Below are 24,308 nucleotides of genomic sequence, written 5' to 3'. Positions count from 1 at the left end.
CACTACTGGGAAGTGAACTGTTTTACACAATAAGGCACTGAATCAGTTTTAGGAGAAGTGAGCAATACTAGCAAGTGAGCCAGAGGTGCTCTTCGCTGAAGAATATAAAGATCGACAGTCGCGCTCACCAAGACAGAGCCAGATCCTGAAGTTCTGTGGGTAGGAGCTGCTACTGGGGCTCTGAGATTGAGGGTACCTCAGTCTGAGACACAATGGAGCTAGGATAGGACACTGTGAGAAGTGAAAGGTGTTAGAAAAGGAATGCAAGAACCCTTGAGAAGAGCAGGCACTTCGGGGAGTCCATCCACATTGGTGGATTCTGTAAGACCTGAAAGGTTGCCTTTCCCAGTGGTTCCCCAGCTTTAGGGCACATCACAATCACCTGGAGGACTTGATGAACCAGAGAGCTAGGTCCCATCCCTAGAATTTCAGATGCGGCAGGTCTGGGGCAGAGCCTGTGATTAGCAATTTTAAGAAGTTTCCAACTAAAGCTGATGCTGCCAGTCCAGTGCCCACAGTTTGAGAACCAGTTGTCTTATGGGAACAAGAAAATAAATGTTTTGCACCATACTCGGGACTCCATGTCTGGGATTGGCTACCAGTTAGACTGAACTTTTCTGGAAATCAACTGCATGTGGCACGCCTTTCCTCATATTACAGGCATAATGACCAGGTTACACATACCTGTGTAGCTAGAAATACATATGTGTATGAATAAGATATACTCATTACATATAAGTTTACTCTCTCAAACTCGAAATAAGGAGATTTAAGAGTTTTATCCCTCATTTGCAGACTAGATCTCTGAGACATCACTTTTCTTTCAGATATAGTAGACAAACACATTCTTTGTGTTTGATACTTGAGTAGACTTTCAAATAAAGAAACCACAAAAATTTAAGTAAAATACATTTTGTTCTCCAGGGTGTATTGTGCTACCACACTTTATCATTATTTCTTTGGTTTGTAATTTGTCTTACCCAAGTTAATGATTGTCATCTTATTTCATTTCTCCAGTCAAAGGGAGAAAAAAACAAGATGAGAAACTGTAAAGAAAGAAAGAAAGAAAGAAAAAAGACGTTTGAATAGGAAAAAACAGAAGAGGATATAAAAAGAGAAAGCATTCTCTAGAGGTCCAGATACAAAGAGTGTAAGTCTCCTCACAGGCTAACGTGGGAAAAGGGGAAAAGCAGTCAACAGTTTTGGATTCAACTGTTTCAGTATTAAAGGGATACCATTTCTTCTCTGGACAATTCTCTAACTGAACAATTTAAATTACTTGGTAGATTTTTACCAACATATCAATATGACAAGCCTGTGAAGTTCAATCTTTCATTAATTCCTGGATTTAAAAAGCTGTCTGAAAGGTAGAAATCCATAAAATTGTAAGCTGGCCTTAAGCCGTAGGCTCAAATACTGCTTAAAAGTTCTGCATATAAACTCCCTAGCTTAGTGGAACTGTCACTTCTTACTAAAATACTACGAAAAATTCACTCTTATGATCAATGCTACTAAATTAAGGAGATAAAATGATCTGTAATAAGTGTCATAATGATCCAATTCTCTTTAGTAAAAAATCATTCATATATAGCTTTAAAAATGGTCAAAGGCAGGGGCTTCCCTGGTGGCGCAGTGGTTGAGAGTCCGCCTGCCGATGCAGGGGACACGGGTTCGTGCCCCGGTCTGGGAGGATCCCACATGCCGCGGAGCGGCTTGGCCCATGAGCCATGGCCATTGAGCCTGCGTGTCCGGAGCCTGTGCTCCGCAACGGGAGAGGCCACAACAGTGAGAGGCCCACATACCGCAAAAAAAAAAAAAAAAAAAAAAAAAAAAGGTCAAAGGCAAATGAAAATCTTATTTATAAAATAACAGCTAGAACATAGCATTTGTATTAAAATACTTCCCCTTAGAGAGGACATCAGATTAGCAAAATGTATCCAGAATTGTCTTACTTCTACTGATACCACCCTGTCTCAAACCATCTTCTCCCCCGGGATTACAGCAATAACTTCCTAATGGGTCTCCACACTTCTGCCCTTGATTCTACAGGGTATTCTCAGCACAGCAGTCAAAGAGATCCTGTCAGATCCCGTCATTCCACAGTTGACCCAGGGAAAGTGAAAGTCATCACACTGGACTACACTGCCTGATATGACCAGCACAGGGCTCTCCCCCGAACCTCTACATCGGTTCTCTGACCTCATCTCCTTTGTCTTCTACGACTCTCCCTCTTGGTTACTTAATTATATTAGCCCCTTGCTGTTCATCTAACACACCAGAGTAACAAAGACCCATGCTCCACAGTCTTTTGCCATTCCCTCTACCTGGAATGCTCTTTCCCCAGATATCACAGTGGTTCACTCTCTTACTTCCTGGCACACGGTGGGGGTTTAATAGATTCATATTCAATAGCAGGACTGAATTAACTATTCATATTGCTTCATCTTCCAAAGCAAGCTAGAACCTAGTTAGCCCAGGTCACCAGGCACTTGCCTATTCATAGCCTCTCATCTCACAGTGATTTTCAGGCAGGGCTGCAGTGAATGGCCACACATGCTGGGCACTGAACAATTCTCAAGGGTGCCATTCACAATGATGTCTCTATGAATGTGTCTCTTGGACTTGAGCAACATGGTGGCCGTGGCCATGGTTTTAGAGCTTTGAATTTCCCTCGGAATACAACAAGTGATCCAGACATCAATGATACCTTCAAAGATATCTTAATTCCAGAACAGTTCAAACTACCTAAGGTGGCTAAAGTTTATTATATTCCATTGTACTATGGAATCACTTGAACGGTTTGGGAAAAGAAGAAACTGTAGGTTAAAGTATCCAACCCAAGATATGTACATTGTGCCTTGTATAAACAAGATATGGGGGATATGAAGATAAATGCAACATTTATCCTTGGAATAGTTCCCATCTAGCAGAGGAAAGAGGAGATTATGGAGATGGTTTAACTAGTTTAACTATAAAATGGATATAAATTTGAAAAGGGAGGTGTGCAAGGTATCAAGCTAAGTGCATGATTTCTGGATGGAGGTGGATTGTTTGGCTTTGTTCAACTTATAATCAAATTTAAATATACATAAAGGGGGCTTCCCTGGTGGCGCAGTGGTTGAGAGTCCGCCTGCCGATGCAGGGGACACGGGTTCGTGCCCCGGTCCGGGAGGATCCCACGTGCCGCGGAGCGGCTGGGCCCGTGGGCCATGGCCGCTGAGCCTGCGCGTCAGGAGCATGTGCTCCGCAACGGGAGAGGCCACGACAGTGAGAGGCCCGCGTACCGCCAAAAAAAAAACATATATATATATATATGTATATATATATATATATACATATATATATACACACACACACATACACATAAAGGGCACAAGTAAGTGAACTTTTACAAAGTGACTATGGTCATATAATCAGAAGCCAGATCAGGAAAAAGAACATTACTAGTATCCAGAAGCAATCTATACCTGAGGGCTTTTTCCAAAGACTCAGATGACTGGAACAAGGAAAAAGCCACAGTGGAGGGATTTGCGGACTGCTTTTGGTGACGTCTAACGATAACAAGAAGAGTGGGTACAGTGGGGCTGAGGTGAGCCTTCATGGGCCGCTTCTATTAGGGGAGGTGGGTAATGCATTCCTGGTGAGACAGCATGGGTGATAACCCAATGGTCAGGATTTAGACAAGCTGTTGAAAAGAGAGTCTGCTGAAGACAGGCCACTTGTTAATGTGTGCTCCTTATGCCTGGGAGAAATAAAATTATGGAGGACCATCTTCTCTCTTGCTTCTCGGAAGGGAAGCTTGCTGAACGTCTGAGTGAGGTATGCTCTCACTCTTCAAACCAATCTCTCTCCCCTGCCCTTCTGTGAGTTTTGCTGCTTTATGTTTTTGTGCGTTGGCTGCCTGAGTTAATAAAAGCTCTGGTTTACTGAGACAGACTCAGTGTGATAAATGTGCCACAGTTACTGGCTAAGAAAACAGGTGGGCCTGGGAAACAAGGAAAAGGACGCCCAGTAGATCAACCTGGACTGCTCACTTTGAGGCTGGAAGGCCCTGATCTGTCCCTAAGATCCAGGGACATGGATGAGGCCAAGAATTTGCCCTGAATTGGACAGGTGGCATGAAAGGTGTCCAGTGCAAAGGAGAGCAGAAGAACAGCAGGCCAGGGCTCTGTGCTCACCTGAAAAGGACGTCAGGAAGGTTAGCATTGCTTTATTGCATTGATTTCTCCCCTGACTCTTTCCAGAAGGGTTATGAAACTGATGGAGTTATGACGACTGTCAGATGGGGAATGGGAATTAGCGGGGAGCAAGGAGAAGAGAGGAGACTGGGGAGGAGTTGCAGAGATCAGAGAGAGCAGAGGAGCGGAGAAAGGGGCACGGAGGGGGAAGCAACCCAATCCCATTATAAGTTTAAGTAATACATAGATTCAATAGAGATCAAGGGTGCTTCATCAAGAATGAGACATTCATGCTAAGACTTGAAACAATCTGAGTTTCATCACCTAAAGATGAAGAGAAAGACATAACTGAATGAGGGCTACAACCTAATCAAAGACAGAGGTAAGCAGCCTCACTTTGTTCTGGGATATTGTGTAACCTGAGACAAAGCAGCTGTAAGGAAAGAGATGAGGCAGACAGAGGACTCAAACGTAGACACTGAAGTCACTACAGAAAGGAACATGCCTCTGAGACTAAGTTAAGGCAGGTGGTAATGAGAATGGAGAGAGGTGGTCAAAGAGCTTACATCCTCTTCCTAAGAAGAGCTCAGAGTCTTCTCACTGTGCTCCACACCATCTCTAAGGGCTTTGTGGAGGTATTCACTTACAGATGCAGCCGAAGGCATGGAGGAGTCAATGGCAGGGTATACGAACGTACCTTTGGGAACCATTGTTTTAATTAAGCAGAAGCAGAATGCAAACAAGAATCTCCCAAGTGCATTCGGTCACTAAATCAAATAGCTAAGACTGGAAAAACAGTCCCTGTCTCTGTCTCTTTCCTCCCCACCCTCTCTTTCCCTGTTCCCAATTACTTGTAACTTATAATCTTCTTTCTTCTTATAAGCAATTATTCCCTTTCCCTCTGGTCCTCTCTGCACGTTGACAGGTAAGGATTTATTCTTTTTCTTAATTCCTAGGTTCTTATTCTGTCTCCTCTTCCCCTGATTTCTGTCCCTTATTTATATATCTTATTCAAAAATTTTTCTATACAATTCATTCATTCCAGGACATTAGTATGGTTTCCACTATAATTTTAAAAGAATAAATGGCCATTATTACAATTTACTGAGCATTTATTACATGCCAGTTATTTTATGAAATTGCAAGTGAACCCTCACAACTTGAGTCAGTAGCAATCATCTCCAGATTAAGAAACTGAGCAGCAGAGAGGCTAGGGGAAGGTGGAACATGCTCAAGGAGATATCAGCCGTAGGGCTGGGTGTGCCTCATTCCAAAATCCATGATCTGCTGTCCAAAATCCAGTGAATTTTCTGCGCCCTAATCCAAAACTTAATTCAGTTCTCGTCATCTTGCTTTTATAGCTTTTTGAGTCCTATACAAAATCTTCAAAAGAATATATGTAAATTGTTGCTATGGTCTGAATGTCTGTGCCTTCCTCCCATTCATATGCTGAAATCCTAGCCCCCAAAGTGATGGTATGTGGAAGTGGGGCCTTTGAGAGGTGCTTAGCTCGTGAGGGTGGGGCCCTCATGAATGCGATCAGTGCCCACACAAAAGAGACTCGGAGAGCTCCCTTTTCCTTTCCACCACAGGAGAACACAGAGAGAGGATGGCTGTAAATGAGGAAGTGGGCCTCACCAGCACCAAATCGACCTGAGCATGATCTTGGGCCTTTCAGCCTCCAGAACTGTGAGGAATAAATTTCTGTTGTTCCTAAGCCATGTAGTTTATGGTATTTTGTTATAGCAGCCCTAGTGGACTAAGACAAGAACTTAACTGTACCTTTTTCTTAGCAAAACAAGATTTGGTCACCAATGATTTAAACAAGGTAGATCCTATTCCCGTGCAAAAAATGGAAGCAGAGATAAGAAAAGGAAAGAGTAGAACCAACTGAAAGCCAGTCTATCCTCCTTCAGTCATTCTTTTATTGAATAAAATATTGATGGACCACCTGCTTCGTGTGAGGTATTGTGTTCAGTGCTGGAGAAAGGCCACCTGGTTATTTTCAAGATTCTCTGGTTTTGAGTCTCCGGTTCCTCACTTTTTAAACAAGGATAACCTCACTGTGTTATCAGAAGGGATAAACAAGGCAGCATGAATAAAACTGCCCAGGGTGGGGGTTGGCGCCTTGTCTCCTGTCTTTTCTCTTCACTCCCCTCTGCTTCAGCTCCTTCCCTCCATCTGCCCCTTTCAGGCTCTTTCCCTGCCTGGAGGACCTCCAGCTGGCCTTCCTTCCTGAGGCTTTCCGGTACATGATTATGAGAGCTCCGTGGGTCTCTCCACCAGCAGTCCTCCAAAATCTCAGCATTCTGGATCTGTGTCACATTTGAAGACCCACCAGGCTCATATTTCCTAAGAGTGAAACTTTGAAAGCACCAGGCAAACCATAAAAATATCATGGGCTGGAGAGCAGACAAGGTTCAAATCCTTGCTCTTCCAAGCTACTATGCGTAAGGGCCTTTGACATGTCACTTCCACTCTTGATACCTTAAAGCTTGCATCTGTAAAACAGGGATAACGTTACTTTGATCTAACAGGGTTAGATTACTGGAGTGACAAACTGTGCATAAAAGCACCCAGCACTGGGTCAGAAATGTAACTGTTTGACACTGAGATTCCATAATAAGTGTACTAGCATTAATGGATACATATGTGCCTGGCATGACACTAAGCACTTTCCTTTATGTAAATTCTGAAAACTCTGGAGTCAGGCCATGCCATATTACTTGAATTGATTTAATCATTCTAGTACTGTGAAGCATCTTATAATCCTTGTATATTTTATAACAATAGTATTCATTTCTTTTTTGAAATATAATAAACATAATAAAACTTGGTGGGTGCTATGGTCTAAATGTTGAAATCTTAACTCCCAAGGTGAGGGTATTAGTAGGTAGGGCCTTTGGATGGTGATTAGGTCACGAGGACTCTGAGATTTGTGTTCTCATAAAAGAGGCCTCAGAGACCTCCCTCATTTCTTCCACCATGCAAGTAGACATGGGGAAATCTGCAACCCGGAAGAGGGCCCTCACCGGACCATGCTGGCACCCTGATCTCAGGATTCCAGCTTCCAGAACTGTGAGAAATAAAGTTCTGTTGTTTATAAGCCACTCAGTCTGTGGTATTTTGTTACAGCAGCCTGAACGGACTAAGACAGTGAGTCAGACCTATGTCATTTTGGAATCTCAGAAGCATGGTATTATGAACGTCTTCCATACGGGGAAAGGGGAGCACGAAGAGGTAAAGACACTTGCTTACAGCTGTGCTACTAACAAGCGGCCATGTGTATGACAGTGGTGCCAGGCTGCATAATGCCTGGTTGCTATCACCATAATGATTGGTGATTGGTTTTTATTTTTTATTTATTTTTATTATTATTATTTTTTGAGGTACGCGGGCCTCTCACTGTTGTGGCCTCTCCCGCTGTGGAGCACAGGCTCCGGACGTGCAGGCTCAGCGGCCATGGCTCACGGGCCCAGCCACTCCACGGCATGTGGGATCTTCCCGGACCGGGGCATGAACCCGTGTCCCCTGCATCGGCAGGCGGACTCTCAAACCACTGCACCACCAGGAAAGCCCTGAGTTGGTTTTTAAATGTGTTTTATGAAAAATGCTTATAAGGCTCAAGTATACACTGCATAGGGGTTATAGATTGATATACTATGTATTTAATATATTAAGAATTTTAGGTGTACTGTGAAAACTAAAATTTTATATAAAGTTTATATTTTAAGCAGTATTTTATATTATACTTTCTGTAAAAGGTTATTGGAAATGAAATTTAAAAGGCCAATAAGTAGTAGATTCAAAATAATAAATATTATATGTATACAAAATTCTTACTTATTCTCCTTCCTGAAAAGAAAATTCAGATAGAACCAAGAATGGAATATTCATCGTAAATGCATGAATTCCATAAAGACTTCTCCCTCTTATTTTCAAGTCTTTTATGGCTTCAGAATAAAAAGGTAAAAAACAACAGAAGAACAAAGACTGCCTCATCATTCACTGAAGCTTGGACCTTAAATGAGTTGTCCATGTTTGACAAGATAAATAGAAATAGTCTTCTACCTCTAAATGTCCCGAATGATAATAAAAGGTGAGTGATTCCCAACTTTCAGTGTATCTGATACATATTGTATCATCCACCAATAAAGCATCCATGGATGTAAAATATCTGTGTTCATCTCTTACACTGACATAGAGCTGATGACAGTGCAACACAGCAGTCAGGAGTGTTCTGGTTCAAATGCTGCCTCTATACTAAGTGGCATTGAAATCTTAGATAATCTACCTTACAGCTTGATGACCTCACCTTCCTCATTGTAAAATGGAGACAGGTAACTTCATCACCTGGCTTTTGTGGGGATTAAATGCGAATTTCTCAGGACACAAAAGCACTTAGTAAATGTTTGTACTGTTACTATATTTGATGAATTCATCACGTAAATACAGTATTTAATAGAGAATTCAGACAAGATGCCTTGCTCTACTTTTTATTCCTTTCTCACTTAATTTTTGTCTTAAGTTTTACATGTTGAGTTCTGTTAAATAATTTTTGGATAATTATTTGGCTACTATAATAATTTTCCTATCTTTTTTACAGACTATCCGAGCAATAGATTAAGGTGCTTGTACTTTCACATTTTGCTAAAGAATTTAGTCCTTCCAAAACTAATATGCTCATTAAAGAAAACATAAAATAGAAAACATTAAGCCTGTCCCCCGCCAAAAAAAAATTGACTGTAAAAGTCCAAAAAGCTAAAATATCCATTCTTAACACTGTTTACTTGTTTTACTTTGCTTTTTTAATGATATAGCTATTTTGTATAATTTAATCATTCTTCATGTACCATAACATAGATAGTTGCCTCTGTTACTATTATTCTTTATAAACTTAACCTAGGGTTTATAATATTTCCTCAAAAAGGGATAACCATAATTTATTTAATTATTTTCCTTCTTGGGGCATTTAGATGCTTTTTAAATTTTTGCCTCTAATAAATAGCAATGCTGTGCTCTGGTTACTATCTTTGTTGATAAACATAGAAAAAAATTATATTTTCTTACGATATATTACCAAGAGAAGAATTACTGAGAATAAGTGCTAGAGCAGCTGAAAAGAATTCATTGAATTCTTTACTTGAATTTGAATTTCTTTGATTTCTAATGAAATTGTATGTTTACCTATCTTTTAAAACCTATTATATTTCTTCTTTTGAGAACTGTTTGTTTGTAACCCTTGGTCTTTGTATTCTATTTTCCTCATAGTTTTATAGAGTTTCTCATGTCTTGAGTAGTCTGATCTTTTAGCTTTTGCTTTTAAGGAAATTATTTCCTATCACTTTACTGTTTGTCCTTTAACTATATCCCTTTTTTGAAACAAATTAATCATTTAATTTCCCCTTCATTTTTGGCTTGTAAGCTTAGCTAATCCCTTCCCTATTTCTTCCCATTTTACTCATGGGGAAGTTTTAACTCTAAACGTCTCTGGAAAGTATCGCATATAAAATACACACAGGTAGGAAGGTTAAATTAAATTACTAAACACATTGTTATAAGAGGGAATTTAAGAATAAAAAATCCTAGGCAAGAAGTGCAATAGTTTGGAACAACATTTAGAAAAATCCAATTCTAATTATACACCTGTAAACTGCCTGTACTGTCCTTGGAGCAGTAAAAGCACACAAAGCACTGATATTTTAGCAAAATGTTTTCATCCTAAGCATTGAATATAACTGGAATCTCAATGTCATTTTTGCAAAAGCCAAAAATATATTTTCATTTTTAATCAAGGAAATAACACTATTTAGTTCATTATTTAATTTTTAAAATTACTCATAATTTCTGAAGCGATTAGAAATGTTACAACCAACCTCAGTTCACTGCCATATTCTATTTTAATTACAAACAATAAAAACCATAGGCCTCTCACCAATTCAACCCATTACATAGTTTTCAAGCTGCTTCTTTTAGTGTTCACTGATGAAATGTCAAACCCAATATTTTAACAATTTTCTCCAGTAACTACTTTTTAAAATGAAATGTAATATATATAAACCATGCAGAAAGTTCTGGACTTAAAAAGTTGAAAGAGCTGGATTTTCAAGTTCTTCTCCCACTACAGACATATGTTGAAAATGTCTGATCTGGAGAGTCACTTGAAAATTCTGAACTTCTATTATCTTAGTCAAATGTATTGGGATCCATTCCTACCTCACAGGGGTTAGATAATGACCAAAGAAGATCAGGGTCTGAAAACACTGGGTTAGATCATAAATTGTTTGATAAATGTAGTAAGAAGTTTTCAGGATTCTAATCTTGTTGATAGTGATGTCTCTACAAAAGAATACAGATAACTGTAGTTTTAAAAAGTCCACACTTCTCTGTGGGCCCAAGATGAAAAATGATCAGCGCTCATCATTTGGAGTTCCTCAGTGTGGAGGTACATTCTATGTATCTTCTCTTAGCATCTAACTATGGTCCTAGTTCCGTCCTTGAACTATTCTCCAGACACATGCCGTGCCTTCTGCCTCAAGCATTTTCTCTGCTTTAATGTTCTTTATTGCAACCCCTCAGTTCCACACTTTTGTTTGGAGAACTCCTACTCATCATTTAAACACAGCTTACATGCACCAGCATGGCTCTCCTGCATCCCAGCCACCTGGGTCGAGGCCCCTTAGTGGATACTGTGTCTCCTTTTAAAAATGAATTGTAATTGTAATTAAATCATTCTTTTTATAATTTGTGCCTCCCTCTTCAGTTTGCAGTCTACATTGGAGCCTGTCTGGTTCCCTGTGGTATCTCTATGAAACTGAGTAGAATCCTGTGGCTCCCTACCCCAATTCCCACCCAAGTACAAAGGTCCTTCCATGTCCCCTGCCTCTTGTTTGTAGAAAAGCTGAAGTTTCCCAAGCCTCCCTGAGTCACAAAAGAGCAGGCTCAAGTAGTTAATGATAAGGACAGTAGCGTCACAGAATCTTTCAGTGTCTGATGCACATTCCTGAGTTGTTTTACAGATACTATAATTACTACCAGAGGGGAAAAACCTAACTGCATGATGACCAGATTGTAGCCATGATATAAGCTGCTCCATCTTGAGCAGTACTGAATCTATGGGTAGCACAATTCCAAGAACTGGCCTCAAGTGAATGGGATTAACACTGTTGCTCATAATAATCTATATCTTTGTGGGCATCAAAATAATTGTAGCTTGCTGTGTCCATATATGTAAGCAAGCAACTAAAACTGTCAGCAAAGAGATGCTACAGAGCCATGTCAACATCTTCTACTCTGAGAATATGGTGCCCTGTGTCAGCATGAAGAAGTTATAGAAGATGGACCTTCATCCCTAATCCCATAGAAATGGAATGATGTCTGACAAATGGGGATTTGTAAGAGCTCTTTGGCCCCTTTCCTGTTTGTCTATTTCTGTTCCCCTTAAACCTTAATTATAGAAACGAGATCACTAAGTAACATTTAACCGAACTCCTGACTTATGCTCTACTGAATGTTCACAATACCTTGCCTAACCTGTTGATTCTTTCCCTAAATTAAAAGAAGTAGGAATGAATAATTAAGTAGTTAAAGAATGACTAGCTTTCCACCCCCAGCAGCTCCCTTAGCGATCCTGCAGTCAGTCCACATGGGCAAGATAACATCTGAAGAAAGATCATGAGGAGTAAGCCAGCCTGCCCGCAATGGAAAACGATGCAGAGCTTGACCTCCTGTCTTGATGATTTACTGAGATTTTTCCCTTTAAAAACTGGCATGGGGCTTCCCTGGGTTCGTGACCCGGTCCAGGAGGATCCCACATGCCGCGGAGCGGCTGGGCCCGTGAGCCATGGCCGCTGAGCCTGCGCGTCGGGAGCCTGTGCTCCGCGGCGGGAGAGGCCACAGCGGTGAGAGGCCCACGTACCGCAAAAAAAAAAAAAAAAAAGAACTGGCATGGCTGAGCAGAATCTTCAGAGTTAGTTTTGGGACATGAGTCCACCTTCTCCCCAGATTGCCGGCCTTCTGATTAAAGCAACTTTTCCTTTCTAGCAATACTTGCCTCTTGAGTATTGGCTTTTAAGCAGCAAGCAGCTGGACCTGAGTTTGGTAACACTTACATCTAGTATAGTGCTTGCTAAATATTGAACTGGAGGAAGAAGATCAGGACTTGTCACTATTGTTGGAAATGAACATTACCCAGAGAGAGGATCAATAATGAAGAAAAAGACAATAAAGTCTTTGCTCTTAGAAACATATGGTTAAGAGGTAGATGGGAAAAGAAGAACCATCCAACATCTACATAAAAGAGTACTTCTCATTATCATTTGTCACAACCTGCTCCCTTTTAACTTTTTATGCTTTGGTGCTTAATATCTAATGACTTTCCACCTGCCCCAGATTTAAGCATAGTAGGTACCTTGTAACAAATATGTATTGGTTTTAGTTGTTTCAGTCTATATCAAATTTACTACTATGCATATAAAGAGATTTATAATATATTCTTTCTGAAAAAATGGTATTTCCAGTAATTCTTTAAAAAACATAGGAAGGGGCTTCCCTGGTGGCGCAGTGGTTGAGAGTCCACCTGCCAATGCAGGGGACGTGGGTTCGTGCCCCGGTCCGGGAAGATCCCACATGCCACGGAGTGGCTGGGCCCGTGAGCCATGGCTGCTGAACCTGCGCATCCAGAGCCTGTGTTCCGCAACGGGAGAGGCCGCAACAGTGAGAGGCCCGTGTACCGCAAAAAACAAAACAAAACAAAACAAAAGAACAACAACAAAAAAAAAACAAAGGAAGACAAAGAGACAAGGAGGGACTTGTCTTGACTTTCATTCTTTTGGCAGAAGCTTTCTACTGTAGCCAAAAGGAAATTCATGGAGAATCCCTTGAATAAGAGGCCCACATGAGACATCAGGGCACCAAATGTTCACCTTTGACATTTATAAATTAAAGTCTGTAAAGACTAGACAAGATTTGTTTTTTATGGACATGGGAGTACACTGTAAGCTTGATGAGATATGAATACAACATTATACTATTACTGATAGCATAGTTTGAAACCTATTTTTTATACATTCCTTAAAATGTTTGATGAAAGACCAGTGAGAAATTAAGTATATATTAGACACAACATGAAACATGAGTTGGAAAACATTATGGAAGCCCACATCAGCCCTTTCACTCTACAGATGGGGAATCTTAATCCCAGAGACTATAGGTACCACAGAGGCCTACATTTAACCAACTTATTAAACCAGTTTTAAAAACCTGCCTCTCTTTCTTTCTTGCAAGCCAACATGAAGAAAAAATGGCAAGCTCTAACGCAATCCCTTCTTCCAAGACATAAAACTAGTGGATTCAAAACAAAAATAACTAATAGTACTTTAAAATACTGCCTTCTAATTGCCACTGCAGCCAGTATAAATTCCTGTAATTTCCTGTCTATTCCCAACTGAATGGCATATTCCAAGTCACTTGTATCAGTAACAAGCAAATGAAAAGCACACAATCACCCAGCAGAGTGAATTTACAATAGAACAAAACTCACTGACTCTGGCATTTTCACTGACATTTGCAAAAGCATTAAAAAAAAAAAAAAAAAAGACTCAAAACAACATTTACCATTTCATTTACATTACATAAACATTCATTTAACATTGACATTTCATTTAAACATTTATTTTTAAGCTGAAGAAGTGTTACTATTCATTCAATCCATGGGCTATAAATACCCTAAGAATATCCATAACCAGTAAGTTGGAGAAGAACTGATATAAAAATCATAGTATGCATCTTCTTGGACAAAGAGTAAAACAAATTCTAAGGGAACAAACTTTCAGTCAGTTTTGGAACCTCCATCCAATTCTAAAATTAAGAATATATCTGAGCTCAACATTTATTGCACATTACTGTGACATGGCAATATGCTAGATATGGATGGTGCAAAAAATGGAAAATACGTCTTCCCTATTAATTACCTTAGAATTTTCTAAGGAAGGTAAGTGTATAATTTCAATTTAAATATTTGCATTCCCACAACACTCCCCAGCCTAAGCCACCACCATTTCCTTGCCTGTGAGACAGCAATAGAGTTCCCCTCGCTCTACTCTGACCTTTCTCTCATCCTGTCTTGCCACATGGTCCCTTCCATTGCTCTTAAAGTAAACTCCTTAGCTTGGTTACAAAGGCCCCTGGGCTCTAGCCCAGCCTCCTCTCCAAGCTCATCTCCTCCCACTTTCCCGTCAGGTTTAATATGCTCCAGTCACATTAGCCTGTTTCTTTGCTGTGAACACAAGCTTGTTCTTGCCTGTGACCTTTGAACTTTCTGTTTCTTTTGTCTGAAATGCTCTTATCTGGCTCTTCAAAGAGTTGGCATAAGCTAAGATTTCATATATCACCTCCTCAAAGATGCTTAACCTGACTATTTGGTTTCAAGAAGTACCTTACTGCCTACCACATCACCTTCTAAAAATGACATCATCCTATTTATTGCCTACATAGCACAGACTCACTTTCTGAAAACAGAACAGTGCTTTGCATCTTATACATATTAAAATTAATAAAGACCCTTCCTTAAAAATTTTAAGCTAAGTCATGATTTATATGAATTTGACATTCTAAAACTGCACAGAAGGGCTGACTAATCAAAAATATCTATCTACCTACCCAGCCACCTATCTACCTACTTGTCTGTGTCTTTATCTACAATGTTGTGAAAGAAATGGAATATATATTACAGAAGAAAAAACAATGATGGTTATCAAGCGACCTAAAATTTAGTTACTTACAGCTAACTTGGGCAAATCAACTTCATCTCTCCTGGTTTCAATCTACTTATTTGTACAACAGGGGTTATATTAGATAATTTTAGAAGAACTTTTCAGTTCTAAATTTTAGTCATTTGAAGCAGACTTTTTCCAAATAAAAATCATTAATAGTCCTTTAAATGTACATTTTTAAATAACCTGAGGACAGTGAGATAGGAATATGAGGCCCTCAGCTATGGGCTTCCTGTCTGTTTGTAGGTTATTCTGCCTTAACTACTACTTTTTGATGCCTCATCTTCAGTCCTTTCCATTTCCTATTCCAGAGTGGGGAAAAAATACTGAAACTATTTCATAAAAATATATTGAATTATGCACTCATTCCTCCCTTGGAAAATAAATGTACTTCTAATAATAGGTATATGCCAAAAAATTAAAATAACCCGAGTACTAAGAAGAATCAGTTTTACACATGCATCTACAGAACATCTATCACTGTTTTCCAAATAACATACAAAATAAATAATTTGTTTCACTTTCTGTTAAAACTAAATCCCCAAATTTCTCATTGGAGTAATATTCCCTATTACTACCACTGGAAAAATAATTATTTTCAGGAGAATACTGTAATATAAAAAACAATAATAAATAAAAAGAAGTGGTAAAGATAGACAAGTCAGAATAATAAATAAGGGGGCTATCTCTTAAAATTAATAAATAGTGACTTTTTTCAGTGGCATTTCAGATGAAGCAATGATGAAGTTTAAAGGAATTGAATGTGAAAAATATAAAGCATATAATAAAATTATGGGAAACAAGCTTAGAAGAGGCAGTAGGTAGGATTAGTTTGAGGTACAGAAAATGCAAGCAGCAAGACAGGATAAAAAGAGTCCTATTTCATAAAATGACAGGAGGTCCTTTAGCACTCATAGAAAATAATCAGGGAATTACTTTAGCTCAGTAGGGGAACCCAAAATAATATGCATGAGAAAATCCTAATTTAAAATATTTCATATAATAAAACCTGAAGAAGTAAACTAAATTCTGCAGCAAACTTAAATTAGTTGACTACTATTTTAACATGGCAATAAAACTGCATTGTGAAACAAAATCAGGAGTGGTAATGCAATAAGTTGTGTGAAATTACATGCTATGTTATGCTGGAAAGATAAAGTATCACAACCCTAGGTTTATAAACATATACACACAATATAAACAAATGGACCGGTGGTTGGTTAAGTGTATCCTCCATTTTTTTATTTCCATTTTCCACACTCATAGCCTGTCACTGATCTATTTTTACTAGTGGGGAAATGGAAGAAGAAATTTAATATTATACAAGCATATTAGCTTTATTTTCCCAAGATTTTTCATTTCCATCCATCTTTAAGTTTACTACTTGATAAAACAAACACATCAAAGCCAACAGTGGTCAAAAATTTGTTTTTATTTTCCAAGGGATCAGCAAAAGTAAATGCTTTTAGGCTCTTTGAAAGCCAGTCCAATGAAAATATGGTAGAAATCAGCACATCTTACCCGACACCAAACCAGCTATATACTTCGCCTCACTGAACACATGACTCACTACTAATGACAGCATGGAGTGTGACCAGAGTTGTTATGTAACTTCATTCCAGACTGATTAAGATAAACCGAGTGAGAGACACATCCTTTACAGCCTCTACAGTTTTTATCCTTGACCCCAATCTCAGGCATTTAGAGAACAGGCTGGGGTAACTCCGTATCTTCCAGAAAGCAAGACTCTGAGGCCAAAATGTAAGCCTCTAAAACTTCAAAATGATACATTCAGTGAGCAATACATTAACATTTAGAATGAAAAGAGAGCTAATATTTTAATTATATACCACGCATCAGGCAAGGAGCAAGATGATTTTCTGACGAGACCTCATTTAAACTCCAAACTGAACTTGAAAAAAAAAAAAAACACAACTGTGAAAATAACTTGCCCCACTGAAATCCTATGAAAATTACTAAAAGTAACCATAAGGCATAGCCCTTGTTAACGTGACTGCTTTGAACAAGAAGGCAAGACTATAGCATGAGGCTACATCTACAACAGCAAAGTCAATGTCCTTTCAAAATGTTCTTTGCCAGCACAACCTAAATCTCATATCAACATTCATTGTAAACGTGGGGGACATGGAAAAAAAAACTATCAAGCACTCACCATAATGCATGTAACAGTTTCCTTTGGTGGGGTCCAGCTCAATAGCCTTCAAGAAGAATTTTTCAGCCTCACTCTTACGACCCTTGAAAAACAGAGAAAATGGATGATTCAGCAGTGGATCATGAGGGATTCTTCACCTCCTGGGCCCAAATGAAGTAGACTAATGTCTACTTAGTAATCATCATCAAAAAACAGTGTTTTGTTTTTATCTAAATGAGGATGATCAAAGAGAATATGTTGAGAGAGAAGACTGAGGTCAGAATCCTGGGAAACATCAAGATTAGGAGAGACAGTGAGAGTGAGTTCATTAAAGACATCAAAGAGAAGAGACCAGGAGAGCAAGAGAAAAGAGGGAAAAAATGGTTTCACGGAAACCAAAAGGATAAGAGAGTTTTCAGGAATGGTGGGAAACATATTTTCATTTTCTATTTCATTTTCTCCCTTTGATCTGTTTCTCTTCATTCATTCATTCATTCATTCATTCTTCCTTATAAGGAATGATGACTATTTTAGCTTTGAGATGGTTTTGTCTTAATGTTCACTTTTTTATTTATTTATTTTTTTAATGTTCACTTTATATAGGAAGGAACTAAGTCACAATTTGTTGACTGGCAAGCAACTACTGCTTATCCTTGCTGCTGTCATTCAGGACTACAATACTGCTAAATCAGGATTTAATCTAAAGCTAGATCTTCTCCCTAGCTACAGTTTAAAGTAAACATTACCATAATCCTCAGAAAAAAAATAAGCAAAAAGTAGGGGCAAAGGCTTATATGCAATAAACTGATTTTTCATGAAATAATATCATAATCCAGGCAGATTCTAAAACTAGACATTCTTTGCTGTGCTATAGCTTCTGCACCAAAATTGACTCCAGAGTATCAAAACGGGGTGACTCAAGGTAGGAGAACAACCCAAAGAAGACCTTTCCTAAAACAGTTCTGTCTCGCCCTGCAAGGTTAAAATGAAGATCTATGCCAACTGGGTGGAAGCAAGGCACAGGGTGGTATTCAGAAGCTGTGGGTCTAGAGTAAAGAGAAACAATCTTATCTGTCTGTTCCTTCTAATTTAAACGCTCTCTACCACATAAACTTCAGGTGATGTTTTTCTGTCCCCTTCACATATATTTTTTAAATCACTTTTAAGGAGATAATTTTTCGAAAGATAGAGGTGTATGGTTAAGCTAATATTCTACATTTCATGCAACTTTGACTCATTTCTCCATATGACTTCTCCTTTTTATTCGTTCATTTAACAAATTCACTCTGTTGCCCTCTTTCATTTTACTAATGCTACTCCAGTCAATAACTCCTCTTTAATTCACAAGGCTTGTCAAATTTCCAATAATTAAAAATTTAAAATCTCTTGCGATATTTCTCACAGCACTTTAAGTTCAAAGGAAAGCACAGGCAAAATACTTGCTACACATATCACACTTTGATGAAGTTAGTAAGAATTAGCAAGAATCTTACCCAGTTAGGATTCACTAAATGATCATGCAGTTAAGAGCAAAGATGCCAGGAGGCCAAGCAGCTCTCACACTTATGTAGCTATGTGAACCTTGGAAAATAATTTCATCTCCTAGTTATAATTTTCTCTGTTACAAAAAAGAGGGCAGGTGGAGAACAGAGGATTTTTAGGGCAATGAAACTATTCTGCATGATACTGTAATGGCAGATACATGTCATTATACATTTTTCAAAACCCATAGAATATACAACACAAAAAGTGAATGCTTATGTAAACTATGGCCTTTAATTAATAATAATGTGTCAGTATTGGCTTATTAATTATAACATGTACAACATGAGCTCAAGTTGATACAACCAGAGAAGCTGTATAGGAGGGTGGGAGAGTATATGCCATTTCTGTACCTTCTGCTCAATATTTTTTTTGTAAACCTAAAACTGCTCTAAAAATAAAGTCTATTATTTTTTAATGAGGATAATAAAATCTATTTCATAAGATTACTGAATTATGTGAAAGGATACACATGAAGTAGCTATTACAGTACATAGGCATATTCTGAGTTTATAATAAATGTTAACTATTATTTATATGTAGATATATATATACATATACATATATAATATGCAACAGAATGCAGAGTTCTGAATGACAAAGAATATGTTTTATTATATACACAGCCTCAAAACACATGGTTAGCCTTTAAATCACCACTGGAAAATAATGTACAAAGAACTTGCAGAAGATGATAAAAGAAAGATGCAAAATGAAAACTATCATTGGTAAAGAGTCTGTACAAATGTTATATGCAAAAATATAAAAGGGTCTGTGAACTTTCTTCCACTTAAGTTTTAAGGACAGAAGAGAAGAAAGTGTCTCATTTATCAATGTCACAGTAAACAGCGTAGTAAAATTCTTATGTGTAGTCCACTGGCAAAGCAATAGTATATAGCTTTAAAAAACAAATCAGAACTCAAAGGCCAGTAGTCTCAGGTTACTCAAATGAACCAGGTTATTAAAGACAATGAGTCCCACCACCTCCTAGATACAAAACAAATACATCAAAGGCCAGAACATTCTTTTGGGGGGGAAGTATCAAACCATCATGCAAAGACCCATTTTTCTACTTTGACCACTATTTGGTCAAGTGCCAAGTTATGAGGAAAATAAAATTCTCAGGACACTATAATTCAAGCAGATGCATAAGCCAACCAAACACACACATCACTGGGTCCTAGGAAGGGTGGTGAGGAGGTCACACTGTGTTTAATCAGGTTTACTCTGTTCACTATTATCGTTATAGAGGGGTAGGTAGCAGTTAAGAAAGTGGAGAAGAAGAAAAACATCATGTCTCAGCAGGTTTTTCTTGGAGTCTTCTAGATTATGTCAGCATTTTCTACAAGCAAGCATTATGGAGTAGCCTCTGGTTAAATGAACTTCTCACATCAAACATTGTTATTCATTTTGTATATTGGTTGAGATGTTTGGACACAAGTGGTGGTTGAGAAAACCAAGAAAAAGGGACTGTGGTCAGCTGTGACAAATAAGGGAAATGTGAGTGGAGAGGCTCGGTTTCCACTGCCAGGTCTATGACTTATTTGCGTGTTCACTTGTTTTTGTAGGTTAAAAAACTTGTATCGAATGCCTTGCGCTGTTCTAAGTACTGGGGATATAACCATATAACTGAACAACACAGACTGCTCGCTTGCAAGTGCTACTTGCAGGAGGCACACAGCAAACGAATAACCCAATAAGCAAGGGGATCAGTCACAGAGCACTGAGGGCTAACAATGAATTTCTTCAATTCTCATTGAGAGAACTGCCCAGAGCCAGACTAGCCTGTGTTTGAATCTTGCTGCCTCTACTTATTTAGCTGTGTGACTCTGAGTCTCTTTTTCCTCATTTGGAAAAATGAACATAATACCAATTTTGAGGGGTTGCTAAAATCATAAGTCAAAGGGAAGTAACTAGCTTTGGGCCTGGCACAGAAAGCTCTGACACTTTGATTTTTCTTCCATCTCCTCAAAAAAATTTTATTCTTTCCACATTGAATGCCACTGTCTGGTTCCCAACTACCAAAATTCAAAAATCCTTTGCAGAATTTTATGTCATGGTAGAAACTAAATTTCACGATTTTCCTATAAAATGTCTCTCATTCGCAATACTTCCCCCTCCCCCAATAAAAGGCTCTTCCGGCTCACATCTTTTTTTTTAATATTCTTTTTTTTAAATAAATTTATTTATTTATTTTATTTTGGGGTCTTCATGGCTGCACGCAGGCCTTCTTTAGTTGCACTGAGGGGGGCTACTTTGTTGCAGTGCAGGGGCTTCTCATTGCGGTGGCTTCTCTTGTTGCGGGGCACTGGGTCTAGGTGCACGGGCTTCAGTAGTTGTGGCACGCAGGCTCAGTAATTGTGGCTCGTGGGCTCTAGAGCGCAGGCTCAGTAGCTGTGGCGCACAGGCTTAGTTGCTCCGTGGCGTGTGGGATCTTCCTGGACCAGGGCTCGAAGCTGTGTCCCCTGCATTGGCAGGCGGATTCTTAACCTCTGCACCACCAGGGAAGCCTCTGGCTCACATCTTGAATGCTACAATAGATTTCAGATTTCCTGACTCACTGAACTTCATTTTACCAGCTTAATAATACTTAAACAGAACTGTTTTCATGTTATGCCATTGCTCAAAAATATTTTAATAGCACCCTGTTTCCACTCATTTTATTTAATAACCAGTCTAATTTTCAAAATATTTCACAATCTAGTTCAAATCTTCTTGGATAAATTCCTGTACCTTATCAGGCCAATTTCCTTATGTATCTTAACTGTAGCTCCTATGTTCTTCCTTAATTATTTCTTCTGGTCTGTAATGTTATTCTTTTTTTTTTTTCCATTCATTCATATCTATTTTATGTTTCAAGCCTTGGTTGAAATCCCACTTTTTCATAAAGCCCTCTGTGATGGCTCCAACTCCCAGTAATTTCCCTTTTCTTTTTTTTTTTTTTTTTTTTTTTTTGCGGTACGCGGGCCTCTCACTGTTGTGGCCTCTCCCATTGCGGAGCACAGGCTCCGGACGCGCAGGCTCAGCGGCCATGGCTCACGGGCCCAGCCACTCCGCGGCACGTGGGATCCTCCCAGACTGGGGTATGAACCCGTGTCCCCTGCATCGGCAGGCGGACTCCCAACCACTGTGCCACCAGGGAAGCCCTTCCCTTTTCTTTTAATTGTGCTTATATGATTATTTTTTTTAGAGTCATCACTATCACACTGGAGTCACACAACTTGAACCCTAAAATACTAGACCAAGGGCTTTCATTATAAACTAAGGTGGTTGGCAAGTAGAATTTCAAAGTTGAAAACTGTAATTCTCGGAAAGTATTTACAGTTTGTATATAACAATTTGGTGTATTCACACAGGAGTCAGTTAAAACAGCAAAAACCCAGTACGCAGAAGCAAAGAGCAACTGACAGTGGAAAAGATTAGAAAGTCAATATCAAACAGACCTATAGGAATACTTGGCAAATACTTTAGAAATTTTACCATCAGAACTTGGAACAATTCTAGATTAGACATTCTCTGCAGTTAGCATATTAGTGCTGATATGAAGAATTAACTGGTTGGATCTGAAGCAGCATAAATGACTATGGGATGAAGGGAAAGAGCTAGAAAGATGAGAAAAGAGGAGAACTGAATGGAACCAGTGCAGAGACATATTCCTGGCAAGGGGTGCGTGAGTAACTAGGGGGTTAGGGATTTGAGATTATCAATATACTTATCCTTATATTCGTATAATATTTGTAGCACTCTACTGAATATTAAAAATGGATTCAAGAGTAATATCATTTAAACTCATGAAAAAAAGCATCCTCCATCAGGACTAGGCTTGGTCAGGTCCTCTTCTGACTGGCAGCAATAAAACATACACATGTAAGATAAATATTCAGTAAAGTTTAGATAGCCTGTTCCACAGCATAAGATTAGTTTTCAGCACATTTATTTTGTTTTCTAATTAAACTGGATGCTACTGTCCCTGTTCAGAAAGAGGTGCCCACCTGAGCGGGTATACAAGGCAAACAGTTTCTCTTCTGAGGGCTGATCAATGTTTTTTCCAACTATGAAGTGATGAAATATAAAACTAGATACTTATATATTTATACACACACACACACACACACACACACACACACACACACCCCAAACCTGGAGCTCCTACTTAAGGAAGCACTCGGGAATATTAAACATGAGAAAATGTTATACTATTAATGGCTTCAGCTTGAATTGTCTTATTTTTAAAAGTCAACCATATACCAAATTTTGTACTTACTTTTGGTAACAAATCACTCATTATAGGTACCACCCTACACACAGTATGTTTTGAGGCCACAGCTCAGAACTGCTATTTTATTGAATGACCTAAAAACATCAAGACTTTGCATTGTTGCATTGCATTATAAATATATAATATAATATAATTAGTGTATTAATCTTGTCCCCTAAACTAGATTACTCCCATAAGACTTTACTTTTTCATCTATAGCCATCCAAGTGTTCTATAAATATAATTACCAGTCAACAAATGAACAGGCTACCACTATTTTCTTGTATACAACTTAATAGCATATAGTTACTCCTTAGTCATTTAGTTCACATGGTTACATGTTTTTGGTAAACTACAGAGCTATGAATAAAGCAGTGATTTCTACACTTTACTTCTGGAAACTGTCACATGAACCAAGGTCTATAAAACTATAAAAAGTGTTCCTCAGAACTAGCCTGATTCTCAACCAAATATTTATATCCTAATAAGGGACTACCTGTGTCTTCAGCATTGGTAGGAACACCAGTTAGAATAACATAAAGAACAAACCAGAGGATTTCCCTTAGGTGGCCCTACTCATATTTAGAGGCTGCTGTAAGTTTAGTGTAAAGAGTCTCCTTCTGCAGTTGTGTATCCAGCAGTCACTCCCATACATTTAGTGTCTACTTTGGGGGAAAGTCTGACAATGGTGAATGCCAGTCATTTTTCACAACCAATGAAAATCACATCTTCATTTCACATTCAAGAGTGTATCTACACAGATAAGAAATAAAAAAGGGAAGCAGCCAATAAAATGGGTCCAAAAGCTTATATGTAGTTTGGTAAATGTGTTGTTTACAGCTGCATTATAGTTTAATGAGTACAAAAGGAAAAGCAATCAAATAGCCTTGAAAAATTAATTTGTGAAGGCCACCATTTACAAATAGAAGTGTTGTTTCATGGTCTATCTTAACATCACAGTGTTTGTATGCGAAGTGTCTTCAGGATAAAAAAGGTTTTCCTTATCACAAGAAAAATATCATTAAAAAAATCTAACAGTTGAACTAATTCTTACTAATCAAGATGATTTACATCAAGCCATTTAGTTCTAAAGTCCCTCCAAGTCATTATATATAATCAGCCAGAGATAACCTTAGAGGCAAAGTGAAGGGACGGGGCAGTGGTAACTTTCATGATGAAATACTTTATTTATTAAGCCTCCCAGATTTAGGTGAACCATTAAGCCTCCCAGATTTAGGTGAACCATTAAGCCTCCCAGATTTAGGTGAACTTTTGGAAGGGGAGGAGGCGACAAAACTGGCTGAAATGAAATGGCGGACCAAGTGGGATGAAAGACTTCAGTAGACTGAATTTCCCTCAAAGAAGTTAAAGTGGATCATCCGCATGCAGCTGGGGCTCTGGCTCGA

The 24,308-nt window shown here is 38.7% G+C and overlaps 1 protein-coding gene across 1 annotated transcript in view; it reads right to left on the bottom strand.

Moving 5' to 3' along the window:
* The window catches only part of TMTC2 (transmembrane O-mannosyltransferase targeting cadherins 2), a gene marked incomplete at both ends in the record, with an annotated part of 412,037 nt that overhangs the window by 66,781 nt on the left and 320,948 nt on the right, over window positions 1-24,308 (bottom strand). The window contains one exon of the mRNA XM_079715466.1: window positions 17,124-17,205. Within this exon, the coding sequence (XP_079571592.1) occupies window positions 17,124-17,205 (82 nt within the window). The remainder of the gene's footprint in view (window positions 1-17,123; window positions 17,206-24,308) is intronic.

Source organism: Hyperoodon ampullatus (genome assembly GCF_949752795.1).
Source record: "Hyperoodon ampullatus genome assembly, chromosome: 11".
NCBI lineage: Eukaryota > Metazoa > Chordata > Mammalia > Artiodactyla > Ziphiidae > Hyperoodon > Hyperoodon ampullatus.
Note: the sequence above shows the minus strand (reverse complement) of the source record. Positions and strands in the feature narration are given on the sequence as shown.